A 14668-nucleotide genomic window follows, 5' to 3' on the forward strand; every position below is an offset into this window, starting at 1 on the left:
GGGGGGGAGAAGGGGGTGGTTTTTGAGGAACTATTTGCTTTACAAATAATTGCATTAGTATTAATAGGATTGTCCTTGTTCTCATTTTGAAATACATATGTTAAAGAGCTCGTTAAGAGACGATTGCATTGAAAAGGCATTGCAGCACTAAAATCAAAACGGCACAAAGCGAAAGTAAGTCCAAAGCATAAGCACAAAAAGTGGTACGGCCAGTTGGAGCCAACCAATCTCATTTGGGCACCAGACCTCGAGAAGACGGGTACAGGGGTTGATTTTCTTTGATTTCTGACCTGCGGCTACTTTGGGCGGCGCTATTGTGGCCTTTCTTTAGGGCATGACGCATGCCCTTCACATGACTATTACTGCTCAAGGCCATCACATCGATATCAATGTCGGGCTCAATATTCTGCATGGCCGCATCCAATGCGGCTTGAACGCGTGGAGCCACGGCAGGGCCCTCATAGTCGCGCGTGGTCCGTCCCGAGTGATCAAGGCTAAGCCGCATCACATTCTCGCCACGGAAACGGCTTCCATTCATCGAGTTCAAATTACTACTAGCTAACCGCGCATATTCTGACATTGGACGGCGAGAACCAGCCGCAGAGACTGGCCTTTTGGCAATCGTATTAGCCGCAGTTTGACCCGGGGTAGATAGGAACCATCCATCCTCATCGTCATCGTATTGAGCACGGCTTAGGATCTTGCTTTTGTCAGTGGGAGGGATGAAGTTTTCGATCATGAGGTATTTCAACTTCAGCTCCTTCAAGAGCTCCTTCTGAGTGTCCTCTAAGTCTCGTCGATCACGGTTGTATTCGTCAGTCACATCCAAGATATCTTGTTTGGTGGATTGAAGCTTGGCAAAGAGTTTCTTCAACTTCTTCGTCTTCATGTCCACTTCTTGCTGCAGCGAGGTATAGGTTTTTTCGAGCTCCATACCTTGCTCCTCACGTTCCTCCAAGAGCTGAGCCGCTTCTCTTTCCGCTCGACGTCTCTCGGCGATATCGACACGCCTCTTCTCCAAGATCTTTTTCTGTTCATTGGTGTGCTCCACCATGTTTCCACCCACACCCGTTCCGGTGAGCAATTTCGACTCCATGGCCCGGATCTTGGCCTTCATCTGCTCTTGTTCCTGCCTTTCCTTGCTCAAGGCCGCTTCCTTGGCCTTTAACTCGCACATCAATCGTTCCTTCTCCGTGGTCAAGAGAGACGTGTCGGTCTCCAACAGATCCCGCTCATCCACCAACTTTTGTTGCAGGTCTAAATCCTCGCCGAGTACGGGAGGCTCCGGGGAAGAGATGGACGAGCCACCGCTGAGACTTGATGTTTCCATGGTATCATCGGGCTCGGATTTCTTGCTTTTATGCCGCTTGCGACGCTTTCCACCGCTGCCATCACGCTCAGATTTGTTGCCCAACTTGGCTTTCAGACGCGCGATTTCGTCCTGGAACTCTCTCAAAAGGGCGTCTTTGGGATCTTCATTGACCCTGGGCTTGTTCTTGATGTTCTTGGCACGATTGGAGTACCGCAAGGTGGTCAAACTTTCCTCATAGTTGTAGCCCGCCGGACCAATGTTGGCGACCATCACCGTCTTGGCATTGCCCCCCAACGAGTCTTGGAGCAATCGGGTCAATTTCGAATCCCGATAGGGTACATGCGTACTTTTGCCATCGACCAAGGCCGAGATGACATTGCCCAAGGCGGACAAGGACAGATTGATTTTGGTCGCCTCCTTGAGTCGCTCGCCTGTAGCCCCAGTTTTAGCCTGGCGTTCTGATCCGGCCAAATCGACCAGGTTCAACTTGCCCGCTCTGATGTTGGGCTTGCCGGTCTTCTCGTTGGGCTTAGAACATTCGACCGTGATGATGAAAATGGCGTGAGAGCGGGATGAGTGCTCATTCATGTTGGTGGGCCCCACTTTCCGATTCTGATTACCCACGTTCATGACGTGCTCGATTTCAGACTGACCCTTGCACACAAACGAGGAGAGATCCTTGACGTAGATCCCGGTATCTGGACGCTCTTTGAGCTCCAGACGCTGTGATTGGTCCTTGGAGAGTAAGTCGCGAATTTCTTCTTGATAAATCTCCAAGTACGAAGCCCTCACCAAGTACTGTTCGTCGGATGATGCCGAAATGTGCGTGAAAATGTGCTCGAATGAACGGGGAATGACGCCGCGAAGATCCGCATCACCCCGAATACCTTCCATGGTGAATGTCTTGCCCGTACCCGTTTGCCCATAGGCGAAAATCGTGCCGTTGAAGCCATTCAAGACACAATCCACCAGATTGGCGAAACTCTCCTCATAGATATCGGCTTGCTTGGAGTTGCAATCGTACACCGCGTCGAAGGTGAATGTCTTGGGCGGGTCCGTGGGTCCAATTTTGGGGTGGCGAATCTCGACCACGCCTTCTTGGGTGAGCAAACGCACGCATTGTTCGTGGCATTGCTCGGTCTCTTTTTGGTTCAGAGGTCGACAACGCACAATGACTTGCACACACTCCTCGGTTTTGGCCATGCTTCTTGGCCCGGTCCACACCCCAATTACTAAATGGCAAATCAACTAGGATTGGACTGGTCGAAACACGCCCAGAGCCGATGATCCAGCCACCCACATGAATAACGACCTTGGCGTGGAACGTTGGGCGATTTTTGGTCGCGAAAACGAATGTCAGGAATGATGACAATCCTCCCTATCCCAGTTCCCAACAGCTTTCCTTCGCTCTTCGCTTTTCGCTCTTGGCCTGCTCCTTTCTTCTGTTCCTTCTTTTCCTTCTCTCTCCGTCCCTGGTGTGAGTGGAAGTGGGGTGCGCCCTCGGGCGGGTGGTCGTTCCATTTTCCGAGAAGAAAGTGCCACCCACCGACCGATCCCAGGGTAACATCACGGGGCCTGGATCGTCGGGGCAACTAGCGAGTAGCAAGTTGCTAACTGAACTGGGAGGAGCTATCCATGAACCATGGGCCTTTAGCGCGAGTGGATATTTGCTACCAGTATGCATAAGGTAGACTACCGGTGCTTCTTGTAAATCTTGTGTACTAGCCTAGCATTCGCGTACATTCATGAATAAATAACTAATCCAGGCAATCCAATAAGACTTTCTGTATGTTTTTAAAATTAGTATGCAGAGCCTAAGTTGTTCCACAATGAAAGGATCGGATTGTGGTTCCTGTGCCTTGAACGCCTTGAACCTCAGTGCGGAATTCCTGTCACAACCATTGCTCGTAAAAATGTATGACCTTACTCGTTCTAGTTCCTAAAATTTAAATGACCATTTTCAGCACTATCATCCCGTCATGGCCACACTTAAACGTGTGTGGCATATATAATGGGTATGTGGAAAGTTGAGAAATTGGGTGCAACATACTCCATCCAGCAAAGGAGAGCATTGTCAGCCAAGTTCGTGTACTTGATCACTTTGGTCTGAATGAGGCCTTCTCTCATGGTCACGGCATTTTTCATTCACAAGATTAAAAACAAAAAAAGGATGGCAAATATAACAAGATTCGAAGCCACGAACACATTCAGAACAGTTCTAGCCCTGATCTTCTTCATTTCTCAGTATACATGAAAGTAAGATAGCAATGGTTTTTGTTTTGTCTTGTCTTATGTTCTTATGTTCAAAAATCGGTCATTTCTGGGCAGATGGACCCAAAAACCTTATTAATAATGTCCACTCATTGAGAGGAGTGAGAAATTTACACACTGGAATTCTGTTTGTACTCAGACCCACCTGGCAGCGAGGCTCGTTGGATGGCTATGGGCGGGGTCATGAGGGGCGGGGATGGACGACCCGCCACTCCCGCGTGGGGAATGGGTCGAGGTCGAGATATGATGGCGGTCAATCGGGTCGGAGCCCAAGGTCCTGACCCAAGTAGTTACGAGAAACGCGATGCACTCAACGAAGTCTTATTATTTGGCGTTAGGAATTGAAACACCCATTACTGACTGCGTCATCAAATCACCTGTGTACTAAACTGACATCCAGTGGTTACTATGAGTACTAAAGTACTCGTCCACTATAGTACAATGACTACATGAGGGCCATGAAGCTGATATTTCTGTCCGAGCAAATACGAAGAGGTTGAGTGGTCAACTAGGATCTGGAGTTTTTGATTTTGATTTGTATGAGAAGAAAGTTAAATCAGTCTAAATGGTCTAAGTGCAGAGTTTGGGCCCACCGATATCGATGAAATTTTTTTTTTACTCATGAAGGAGCTGATTAAACATGGAGAGAATTTAGAGCCAAGTTTCCAACAGTTCTCCACAGGATTTAATGGACTCAAGGATTTGAAACTTCAAGTATCACTATTATTGGCCTTAGATGTCATCCAAACTTGGACCATTTCCCTACCATGACTTGATTCTGACTGTTCAAAGCAATCAAAGCAATCGGAAACAAGGATAGAAGGTTAAATGGTAGAACTCACTCCACCTCCCGTCCTTGGGTCCGTTATAAGTTGGGCGAATGTTTTGACACTACAGTCCAATAGATGGCTTTGTGCCCTAGTACATCTACCGAGAGTGTCAACATCAACACCACCCAAGCATGGCATGTGTTCCAACATCATTTCCATTTTGATCCATCCGCAAACCTGATCAAAATGTTGACGGCTCTCATTCATCGACCGTTGTTCCAGTGGAAGGATGTGCGACACACCTTGATCACCCCAGCCATCCGAGCCTTGAGCCATCAGAAGTAATACTACTATTTCCTTCCATTACATCCCATTTCTTATCAAAATTACCCACCTTTTTGCTTGACTCAGGCCCCCCAAATATAGCTCCACTGTTTTACTGCCTCGAACCAATTTCCCAGCTCGTTTAGAGGGAGCCAAACGCTTGGCTCAAGACCAGTCCATTGTGAACTCGACCGCGTTCCAATCGCTGTATGCTCGCCAATGGACCGATTGGCCTCCAGAGAACACCTTCATCCTCCATGATGGACCTCCTTACGCCAATGGAACGCTTCACATGGGACACGTGGTCAACAAAGTCCTCAAAGATATCACCAATCGGTGGCAATTGACCAAAGGTAGGTCGTGGAGGCCTCAGGTTTTGTCTTTCAAATCCGCTCTATGATAATCTTCCTTTTAGGTCGGCGAGTGCATTACCGACCAGGTTGGGATTGCCACGGTCTGCCCATTGAATTAAAGGCCAAGAGAAAAACGGGAACACCCGATCGTCCATCCCCGTTGGAAATTCGAAATGAGGCCCGGAAATTTGCTCAAGACACGGTGGAAGCTCAGCAGTCTCAGTTTCAATCATGGGGCATTTTGGGCGATTGGGATCATCCTTATCTGACCATGGATCCGGACTATGTGGAGCGAGAAATGCGATTGTGTCACCGACTTATTCAAAACGGACTCATGTTCCAGCGTTATATGCCGGTTTATTGGTCGCCATCCTCACAAACGGCGTTGGCCGAGTCCGAATTGGAATACAACCCCAATCACAAGAGTATTTCGGCCTATATCAAGTTTCCTCTCTGTTCAGAGAGCTGTAGACAATTGTCCATTGACAGTGGATCACTTTTGATCTGGACCACCACGCCTTGGAGTATTGTGGCCAATCGTGCGGTGTGTGTCAAATCTGATGCCGAATATTGTCTCATTCAGATCGCAGACGAGTTTCTCATCGTTGGACAAGCGGCATTGGCGAATAATCCGGATCTCAAAACTTGTTTGGGAGACCACCAAGTCATCAAGGTAGTCTCGGGCCAAAGTTTGACGCATTTGAAATACAGTCATCCAATAAAGTCTGTTCAAGGTTCTGAGGTAGAATTCCCCGTCCTGAGTGCCAATCACGTCACAATGACCGCAGGTACGGGTCTTGTACACACGGCTCCGGCTCACGGACCGGATGACTACTTGGTTGGTTTGGAACATGGACTTGATTTGAGTTGTCCCGTGGATGAAAATGGGTGTTACATCCGAGATATTGGACCCGAGCTGAGGGAATTGTCTGTTTTGGGTGATGGCAATACGAAGATAGTGGATCTTCTACAAGCGTCCGGACATCTCTTGAGTCACGGTGACTTCTTCCACTCCTACCCATGCGATTGGCGCACCAAGCAGCCTGTGATCCTCCGAGCCTCCAAGCAATGGTTTATCGACACCACCAGCCTGAAAAGTTCGTCATTGAGTGCTCTAAAATTCGTAGACATCCAACCAGCTTCTTGGGTTCAAGGATTTCAAGGCGTCCTCGAGAAACGCCCATATTGGTGTGTGTCAAGACAAAGAGTGTGGGGTGTGCCCATCCCCGTGTTTTACCACAAGGAGTCTCAAGAAGTGTTGTCCAACGACGAAATCATCCAGCGTTGTTGTGAACTGAATCGATCTGAGGGGACCGATTTTTGGTGGAAAATGAGTGCCAAGGACATCTTAATGGGAACTGGAGTAAATGGGGACGACTACGAAAAAGGTGGTGACATTCTGGACGTTTGGTTTGATAGTGGTATCACTTGGAGCACTCTGCCCGAAGTTCCCGCAGATCTCTATTTGGAAGGCTTGGATCAATTCTCCGGTTGGTTCTATTCGTCTTTGGTCACGGGAATGGCCTTGCAAAAGCAATGTCCGTACAAGAATATTTTTGTCCATGGTTTCACTGTTGATGAGCAGGGTCGAAAAATGTCCAAATCCACGGGCAATGTTGTGGACCCGAGTGATTTGATTACGGGCACCAAGAAGAAAAGTCCTTATGGGGTGGATACAGTGAGGCTGTGGGTGGCAGCTCACGCTAGTCAATCAAGTTCAATCGAAATTGGCGACTCCATCATGGATTTGACCAAACAAACCATGAACAAGATCAGAAACTCGTGCAAATTCATCCTGGGTAATACTAGTCGTTTGACCTCCAGAGAGCAACTTTCGTCATATGAAGATCTACGCCCAGTAGATAGATTAGCGTTATTACAGCTAGCCGTCTATTGGGAGCACGTTTCAATTCACTTTGAGCAAATGAAATTCAATTTGGTCTGTCTCAGGTTAGACCACTATTTGGCCAATGACCTCTCTTCTTTTTACTTTCACATCACCAAAGATCGGCTCTATTGTGACGAAGAAGCCTCCCTTCGTCGTCGATCCGCGCAAACCGTTCTCTTTCATATCTTGGAGACCCTGAAGGCGAGCTTTGCCCCTATTGCCCCTATTTTGGCGCAAGAAATCGAAAACGCCCATCCAGTTTTGAGGCCCAGTTTTGGATCACGTATCGTTCCGGAAAACACGTGGAAAGACGAAAAGTTAGAATCCTCCTTCCGGTTTCTCTTTGATCTCAAATCCAAGTTAACTAAGGAGTTGGGCGATTCGAATCTCAAAAATTGCGATGTTCTAGCCGTAACGAAGACACCTCATCGTCTTCCAGAGGATATGGATGCTCAAGATTTGGCGGAATTTCTTCAAGTCCCGAAGGTATCGATCTGTGATCAACTTAACTATGGTTCAATGAATGCAAAGGGTGACGATATCATGGTAGAAAATGAGATGTTGACTTTGCGAGCAAGTCACACTGAGGGATGCTTCTGTCCCCGATGTCGTTTGAAAACTGCCATGAGGGACAATGAGTTATGTCAACGATGTGAGTCAGTAATACGATCTCTTCAATAAAATCAAGCCCTCGTTTGTTATTTGCAATATTTGTTCTTTCGATTCCTTATTCAGTTGAGCAACAATTCATGGCAATCATGATTTGAAAAAGTAATCGAAATAACCTTTTTTTGGAGCTGTTGCGGATCATTCGTATTCACGTTGAACACCATCAAGATGACAATGCACTCAATAATTAACTGACTCAGGTCCTTTTTCCTGGAAACAATTGCCCTGAGATGATACCACTTGAGACTCCCTGAACGTGTCTGGTTTTCCGAGTACATTGGCTGCGTCATGAATTTTAGGTGCTACTACGTTGATTGTTAGTTAGGGTAGAATGCGTGGAGGGTGGAGGATAATTAAAGAACCTTGATTTTTTTTCACATCACAGATATGATTGCAATTGACTTCGTTTGCGAGATTTTATCTGCACTGACTAAAAATCAGCCCGTCATCGTACCATATAACTTTGGTTTGTATTCACATTGTCTATCCAGATTTACCATGATCACATCTGTTGCATCTTAAAGATCGAGGAGAGTTAAAGAGCCGCTTGAGGAAATATTTCAACCGTTGTATCAATCCAGATATTCTCGTTCATTCTTACACTGCATGGTACGAAACCATCTCTCTCGGTGTATTAATTAAGATTTAAGATGTATACAAAGTTGTCCCGAGTTCATTTCACACCCGAGAAAACACTGATTTCGTACTCCATTCGTGCATTTGAACTTGTCATCTGTGCGACTTCAAGGATTGGCCAATACCATGCCTTTGCTTCATATTACTCTTCAGGTACTTGGCATGGGGCGTAACCTGGCAATTAACATGCCGTCTCACTTTCACAAGGGCAAGTACAATCAAGCTGGAAAAGAAGACGGAGAGGTTGAAGCCGAAGCGAAACTCTAGCCCAATTGAATAAAGAAGATAATTCAAGCCATGGAAACATCATGAATGAAAAAGGTCATGAAAGTGGGAGTTTCATGCTGATGGTCTGTTCTGAAAATTCTTTGAGCCCTGAGCGGAGAAAGAGATCGTGCTAATTAGATCTCATTCCAAGATCAATGCGTGTTTAACCCACTTGCACCTCCCCGTATACGTAGTACGGTAGTGTCTCCAATCTTGTCAAGGTTTCAATTCAATCACAATCTCCAGGAGTTGATGCCTTCAACTCCGATTCCCTTCAATTCTAAAGTTGCAATTCTTAACCGAGTAATTGCCCTTGAAACCGTTAGTATCGCCAAAACAGCTTCCTTCATATTTCTGTAACGATTGTTTCATGGGAACAATCGCATGACAAAACTATTGGGCTTGTGAATATTTCGAAGCGGCATACCTGGTAGCAAATTAAAATACTTGATTAATCTTTGCTCATTGCAAAGATAGAAGGAAAAGAGTAATCGGTTTACAACCCCCTGATTTGATTGAAACAACCAATTGCTCTTTGTCATGCTCAGACACAACACCGCATTTTGCAGCGACAAAGTGTAATTCCTTTGAGAACTCTTCCACACGTCTCTTGAAACCAGGAGATGATGGACCATGGCGTCATCTGTCTTCATCTCGGATCCGTGAGCTTAGTTGCCATCGAATGTGCACGTTGCTCATTGGGAATCAACTCCTCGTACGGGAGCCACGCCCAATCCAAATCAGACAATCATCTGGTTGTCGTGTAAAAGTATTGATTCCAGCAAAATGAGATGTCACGGATTACTGGATTAGAGACCATCCTTATGAGATGAGTGAGGGATGATGGAAGAAAAAAGGAAATCCTTTCAGGTTCCATTTTTTTGCATTTTTGGGGGAAATGGATAAGTAAGTTTGAGGTACGACTTCTCTAACTTGAAATGACCTTTGCGAGAAGGATATCCTTGTTGTATTCTCCAGATGACGTACAGCCACCAAACCCTCGGGCTTGGATGTGATGCATGTGTTTTAAACACCTCAAGAGTTCTCGCTTCAACAACAGATCCATGAACTGGGCGAAATACTTGCGATGACTTCAAACCTCAATTTTGAGCATTTAGCCGATTGACAAGACCTTTTTCGCAATTATTCTTAAAAAATGGTCGTTCAATCGGTATTTTCTTTACTCTAACCATCTATTTGGCATTTTGGGTTTTTGCTTCCAAAAATACACTTGGTTGCGTCTCAATCATAGTAGCAAACCCTATAAACTTCGTGCCTCTGAGTGTCCGTCAGATGCCCGATTGGTTAATTGCCCTTTGTTCTGAATCCGGAAAAGACCGACCAAATTACTGACTAATCGGTAAGATAACCACGAGCAAAATCGTCGGGAGGGGATTTGAAAAGAAGGGAAGGCGTCTGATTTTTTTGAGGTACATCCATTCCACTTTTATTATTCAAACCGTTTCTTGAAAATTGAGCATGATACTGTTCATAAATAGGAGGTGAATAAATAGTTGTACAGGCCTCTCGAAGGCTTGCAGGAGCTCTTTACTTTCCACCGTAGGTAGCCTGTCCAGCTTCGCAGACCTGTCTGGGAACGGATCGACATTGTTGGCGGGGCACATTTTGGCACTGTTGTCGGGGCACGTTCTGGCACTGTTGCCGGGGCACGTTTTGGCATTGTTGCCGGGGGACGTTTTGGCACTGTTGACGAGGAACATTCTCGCAGACGGACTCGTTGACAGTATTGCACTGTTGACGGGGCACGTTCTGGCATTGCTGCCTGGGGACATTCCTACATTCCTCCCGTTGGACCTGTCTGGGGACATTGTTACATTGTTGACGAGGAACATTGCGGCATTCCTGTCGGGGCACCTGTCTGGGCACGTTGTTACATTGCTGACGAGGAACATTGCGGCATTCCTGTCGGGGCACTTGGCGGGCCACGTTGTTACATTCTTGCCGAGGAACTGTTTGGCATTGTTGGCGAGGAACATTCTGGCATTGCTGGCGGGGAACAGTGGTACATTCCTGTCTGGGGACCTGTCTGGGGACATTGTTACATTGTTGACGAGGCACGTTGTTGCATTCCTGTCTGGGGACATTGCGGCACTCTTGACGCGGCACATTGTTGCACTCCTGGCGTTGGACTTGACGAGGGACATTTTGGCATTGTTGGCGAGGAACATTGTTACATTCCTGGCGTTGAACCTGTCTGGGGACGTTGTTACATTGTTGACGGGGCACGTTGCGGCACTCTTGGCGGGGCACTTGGCGGGGCACGTTGTTGCAGACTTGTCTGGGGATGTTGTTGCAAACCTGCTCTTCCACGCGACGGGGAACCTGTTGGCAATTTTGTCTGGGGACATTGCGGCACTCTTGACGGGGAACATTGTTGCACTCTTGGCGAGGAACATTGTTACATTGTTGTCTGGGGACATTTCGGCATTCCTCTCGGGCCACATTCTGGCATTGTTGACGGGGTACGTTCTGGCATTGCTGTCTGGGCACATTTCGGCACTGCTGGTCAGGTACCTGGAATGGGACTTGGTTACATTGTTGTCGGGGCACGTTTTGGCACTGTTGCCTGGGGACGTTCTGGCATTGCTGGCGGGGCACGTTCTGGCACTGTTGGCGGGGAACATTGCGACATTGCTGTCTACATTGGGGCTGGGCAGCTCCATATCCGGAAGAGGCGGACTGAGATCCTCCATATCCAGAGAGTCCACCAGAAGAACCTCCATAAGTAGCTTGGGCTTGGTCGCAGACTTGCTCGCACACTTGCTCGTTGACGGTGTTACATTGCTGTTCTTGGACCGTGTTACATTGTTGCTCTTGGACGGTGTTACATTGTTGCTCATTAACAGTGTTGCACTCCTCTCGGTATTCGGTACGGGTGGTAGTTTCACACACTTGCTCGTTGACAGTGTTACATTGTTGCTCGTTGACCGTGGTACATTGCTGATCCTGGACCGTGGAACATTCTTGTTCTTGAACGGTGTTGCAAACCTGTTCTTGGACAGTGTTGCACACTTGCTCGTTAACAGTGTTACACTGCTGCTCATTGACAGTGCTACATTGCTCCTCGTACTGGGTCATGTATTGGATCTCGCACTTTTGCTCATTAACAGTGTTGCAGACTTGCTCATTGACGGTGTCAGTGACGGTCTCACATTGTTGCTCGTTGACAGTGTTGCAAACTTGCTCGTTGACAGTCTCGGAAACAGTGTTGCACACTTGTTCATTGACGGTGTTACATTGCTGCTCATTGACAGTGTCGGTAACAGTGTTGCAGACCTGTTCGTTGACCGTGCTACACTGTTGGTCGTTGACGGTGTTGCACACTTGCTCATTGACGGTGTTGCAGACCTCCTCGTTGACAGTGTCCACCACGGTATTACATTGCTGTTCGTTGACAGTGGAGCATTGTTGCTCTTGGACGGTGTTGCACTGTTGCTCATTGACCGTATTGCACACTTGCTCGTTCACGGTTTCTGTGACCGTGTTACATTGCTGCTCGTTGACCGTGTTGCAAACTTGTTCGTTGACGGTCTCAGTGACGGTGTTACATTGCTGCTCATTAACCGTGTTGCACTGTTGCTCATTCACGGTGTCAGTGACCGTTTGGCATTCTTGCTCGTTGACCGTGTTGCACTGTTGCTCATTGACAGTATTACATTGTTGGCGGGGAACGTTACGGCATTGCTGCTCGTTCACGGTTGAGCATTGTTCCTCCTGAACGGTGGAACACTGCTGTTCTTGAACGGTGTTACATTTTTGTTCTTGAACGGTGTTACATTGTTGCTCTTGGACCGTGGAACATTGCTGCTCATTGACGGTTCGGCATTCCTGTTGGGCACCCCCATAGTTCGAGACGGGAGCCACGGCATTGTTAGATTGACCGTAGTTCCTTTGAGCATCAGCATCAGCATCGGCCTCAGCATCGGCTTTAGCACTACGTTTTTGCAAAAGCCGTTTGAACAAAGCTTGGCTGGACATGGGTCCACTCATAGCCTGCATAAACAGGCATGATGCCAGGAGAACCTAGAACATGAGGAACAGAGTTAGTGAAGGGTTGCATAATGTCTCTTGAAAAACAATGGCACTTGGAGTTAAAGGAACACTTACCACAAAAGCAGTTCTCATCTTGGAAATAGACGAATAAGTTATAATGCCACAAAATACGAGGAGGGATCGCTGAGCTCCGATCTACACCCCTTGATCTTAATGCCTGATGGTCATGAAAGTGTCTAAGTATTGTATTTATACCTAGGAGAAAAGTGACGCTTGCCCGCGTCATTTTTGAAGGATTCCGATTCCTTCCCATGGTCGGAATGCTCGACTCTCCTCCGCCCCCTTACAATCCCCCTCCCAATATCGTTCTCTTCCACACCTCCGTACGCTTCTCACTATTTGCGTATTGCGTACAGTACACGCAACGCTTGTTGATGACGATGTGCACCTCAGTGGATGCAATGCGTTCGTAGGTCCGCACTCACCCTCACGGCCTGAGCCCAACGTTCCTGTTGCCACGCTAGGTAGTGTATACACCAGAGAGCGTACGTAAGAGCACATCACAAGATGTTGGCTAAATGACTTTAGCCAACATTGGGGGAAATCTCTCGTCAAATCTTATCTTTTGTAACATTCGATTCATCTTTCACTTAAGAACATAGAGCATTAAGCGGCTCTTACTACGATATAATTGCAACCGTTTCTAATGTCAAAAATTGTACGCCTTCATCCCAGTTGCCTTGAGAGTTGTCCTTCGAACCGGGCGAAAAAAAGCGTCATAGTGTTGGCGACCCTCCAGACATTGGGTCGCTTCGTCTATTCGTCTATCCAATGACCATTGAGCAATGAAGATGATCCTAAAGAAAGAATGCACCTTGATTCGTTACCCACTCCTACCTGCACCAAAACTTGAAGGCGTCATGTCGACGTCTTTGAAAGAATGTGGCGTCAGTTGAGACTTCCAAGTCTTTGTGCATGTACCCTCATTATGCCCGTTTTTTGTTGCAACCATTCGGGTTATTTCAACGTACACTGTCTTTTTTTCCTTATTTGAGGGTCAAAGATATCCCTTATCCTTAAGCAAAGGGTATGAAACCTGATGACTATAACACGGTGGAGCAACTAAGCTGCCACATTTCAAGCCGATGTTTGCTAAAATGCTTAAAAGTACGATTGGCTGACTTAATGGCACTAGTAGATGCATTTGAGCGCTCCAGAAGTGTGGACCCACTCTGTAAGCTAAGTTGAACTGCACCGCCAATGTGGTGATATTTTTTTGAGCATTCGAAACAGGTTTCACGTATGAAATTCTGAAGAAAGGCATGCTAAACGCGAAAAAAAGTCAGCTCTCAACAACCTCTATCTCCTTCTACTTCAAAGAGTGTGTGCATCAAGCAAAGCAACCGTAAAGTAACCACTTAAAATGTTTTCATGGCGTACATTTAGTGCCAAATAACAAGAAAGGGTTTCTTGCTTGAAGATGAACTTTGAATTCATTTCAGATTCGTTTCCACAATTTTGGCATTGCTGGGTGCCAAATCGTTCGGATGTTAAAAGATCGTGTTCTGAAAATATACCATTGGATGACGCCCTAAAAAAAGGTCAGCAGGCAAATAGAGAGTATAAATATTTTGAATTTGCTTCCACATTCATACTTTAATCAGTGGGACCTATTTATCATCTGGTGTGTGAATTCGAGCAGTTTGGACTCTCATATTAACCCTGGTTAGTCACAAAATAAACGAGGTTAAAAATTGAACCAAACTTTCAAAACTGGGATTTTTGGGTGCTAAGTCGCTTAATTAGGTATAGCGCCATTTAACTCATCACACACCAGGTTTTTTTGAACAACCTTCTATGGGTGTTATGTTTATTTTTTATTCCATTCATAAAATAGGACTGCCTGTTTACTTTGGCCCCTTTGATGTCTTCTGATGTTAGTTTATCATTGCCGCTAATATAAGCTATGGCTTAGCGATAAAAATTGGTTAAATCGACGGATTTCAAATTGGATGCTGAAATAGCTGTTTGACGATGGACAAAGTTAATCCTAGAAGCAACTTTTCAACACTCAAAGTATAAATACACAGAGCCTATTTCGGGTTAATGAATGCATGAATATAAAAAACCTTATTACACCCTGGTACTTTATATTGACTGACAA

At 46.4% G+C, this 14668-nt stretch overlaps 4 protein-coding genes across 4 annotated transcripts in view; 1 reads left to right on the forward strand and 3 right to left on the reverse strand.

Annotated features, from left to right (window-relative positions):
• LOC131878737 (autophagy-related protein 13 homolog) overlaps positions 1-4015 on the reverse strand; it is a gene marked incomplete in the record, with an annotated part of 6241 nt that extends 2226 nt beyond the window's left edge. Inside the window, 1 exon segment of the mRNA XM_059224842.1 lies at positions 3729-4015. Coding sequence (XP_059080825.1) covers positions 3729-3768 — 40 coding nt within the window.
• On the reverse strand, positions 7-2799 carry LOC131878736 (kinesin-like protein KIF3B). The gene has a single exon (XM_059224841.1). It carries the CDS (start codon positions 2513-2515, stop codon positions 230-232), a length of 2286 nt encoding a protein of 761 aa, XP_059080824.1. The 5' UTR covers positions 2516-2799; the 3' UTR covers positions 7-229.
• A 290-nt stretch (positions 4016-4305) lies between the features above and the next one.
• LOC131878734 (isoleucine--tRNA ligase, mitochondrial-like) lies at positions 4306-7628 on the forward strand. The gene is made up of 3 exons (XM_059224840.1): positions 4306-4694; positions 4765-5030; positions 5093-7628. Exons 1-3 carry the CDS (start codon positions 4489-4491, stop codon positions 7597-7599), a joined length of 2979 nt encoding a protein of 992 aa, XP_059080823.1. The 5' UTR covers positions 4306-4488; the 3' UTR covers positions 7600-7628.
• Positions 7629-9910: 2282 nt separating this feature from the next.
• On the reverse strand, positions 9911-12921 carry LOC131879521 (fap1 adhesin-like). The gene is made up of 2 exons (XM_059225871.1): positions 12619-12921; positions 9911-12534 (listed from the first exon to the last, which is right to left on the reverse strand). The coding sequence occupies exons 1-2, from the start codon at positions 12634-12636 to the stop codon at positions 10039-10041; spliced, it is 2514 nt and encodes an 837-aa protein (XP_059081854.1). The 5' UTR covers positions 12637-12921; the 3' UTR covers positions 9911-10038.
• Positions 12922-14668: the final 1747 nt, after the last annotated feature.

The sequence above is a fragment of the Tigriopus californicus genome, chromosome 4 (assembly GCF_007210705.1).
Source record: "Tigriopus californicus strain San Diego chromosome 4, Tcal_SD_v2.1, whole genome shotgun sequence".
Classification (NCBI taxonomy): Eukaryota; Metazoa; Arthropoda; class Copepoda; order Harpacticoida; family Harpacticidae; genus Tigriopus; species Tigriopus californicus.